This window comes from Lathyrus oleraceus, chromosome 5 (genome assembly GCF_024323335.1).
Source record: "Lathyrus oleraceus cultivar Zhongwan6 chromosome 5, CAAS_Psat_ZW6_1.0, whole genome shotgun sequence".
Taxonomy (NCBI): domain Eukaryota; kingdom Viridiplantae; phylum Streptophyta; class Magnoliopsida; order Fabales; family Fabaceae; genus Lathyrus; species Lathyrus oleraceus.
In genome coordinates, this window is record NC_066583.1 from 639,186,197 (window position 1) to 639,187,142 (window position 946).

General features: G+C 35.9%; 1 protein-coding gene across 1 annotated transcript; it reads left to right on the plus strand.

Moving 5' to 3' along the window:
• On the plus strand, positions 1 to 498 carry LOC127082610 (secreted RxLR effector protein 161-like). The gene has a single exon (XM_051022838.1). The coding sequence runs from the start codon at positions 1 to 3 to the stop codon at positions 496 to 498; it is 498 nt and encodes a 165-aa protein (XP_050878795.1).
• Positions 499 to 946: the final 448 nt, after the last annotated feature.

The window sequence follows — 946 nt, forward strand, 5'->3', positions numbered from 1 at the left end:
ATGGAAGACTGCAATGCAATTTCGACACTTGTTGAACCAGAACTGCATTTGTCAAATAACTCAAATGAAGATGATGTCGACCCAACACAGTACAAAAGACTTATTGGGTCATTAAGATACCTTTGTTGCCTAAGGCCTGATCTAGAATACAATGTATATATGGTGAGTAGATTCATGCAGAAGCCAAAGGTATCACATATAGCAGTAACGAAGAGGATACTAAGGTATCTCAAAGGAACTCTTGACTATGACATCATGTTTCCTGCATCTGATGTAGGGAAAAAATGCAAGCTAATGGGTTACATTGGCTCAAGTTGGTATAATGATACTGAGGATAGAAAATCCATAACTGGTTATTTGTTTATGCTAGGTGGTGCACTAGTTGCTTGGAGCTCAAGAAAAGAACCAGTAGTAGCATGGTCATCGTGTGAAGCAAAGTACATAAATGCTTCCCTCTGTGCATGTCAAGCAACGTGGATGGTGAATTTGGTCAAATAAATTTTAGGGAAGAATCATAGATAAATCACCATGAAGATCGACAACATGTCTGCTATCAATTTAGAAAAGAGTTTGATAGAACATGGAAGAAGCAAACACATCGAAATAAGGTTCCATTATCTTTGAGAGAAAGTTGCAAATGGGAAGCTGGACTTAGAATACCACAGAGATGAGAATTAGATTTTAGACATCATGAAAAAAGGTGTGCATGTAGAAGTGTTTAAAAGACTAAGAATAATGATGAATGTAATAGCTTAGACATAATGAATTGTTCAAAGGAAATGCATGTTGTGATCAGCAGATGATGCAAATGTCTTGTGAATGTATTGATTCATTGATTGAAGGATAGTGAATATATAATCAGATGTAAAGTGATCAACTCTTGGACTCTTTGCTTCTATTTATTAGTCATAATGACAATCAAGACCTCACAAAGATTCAGATGACA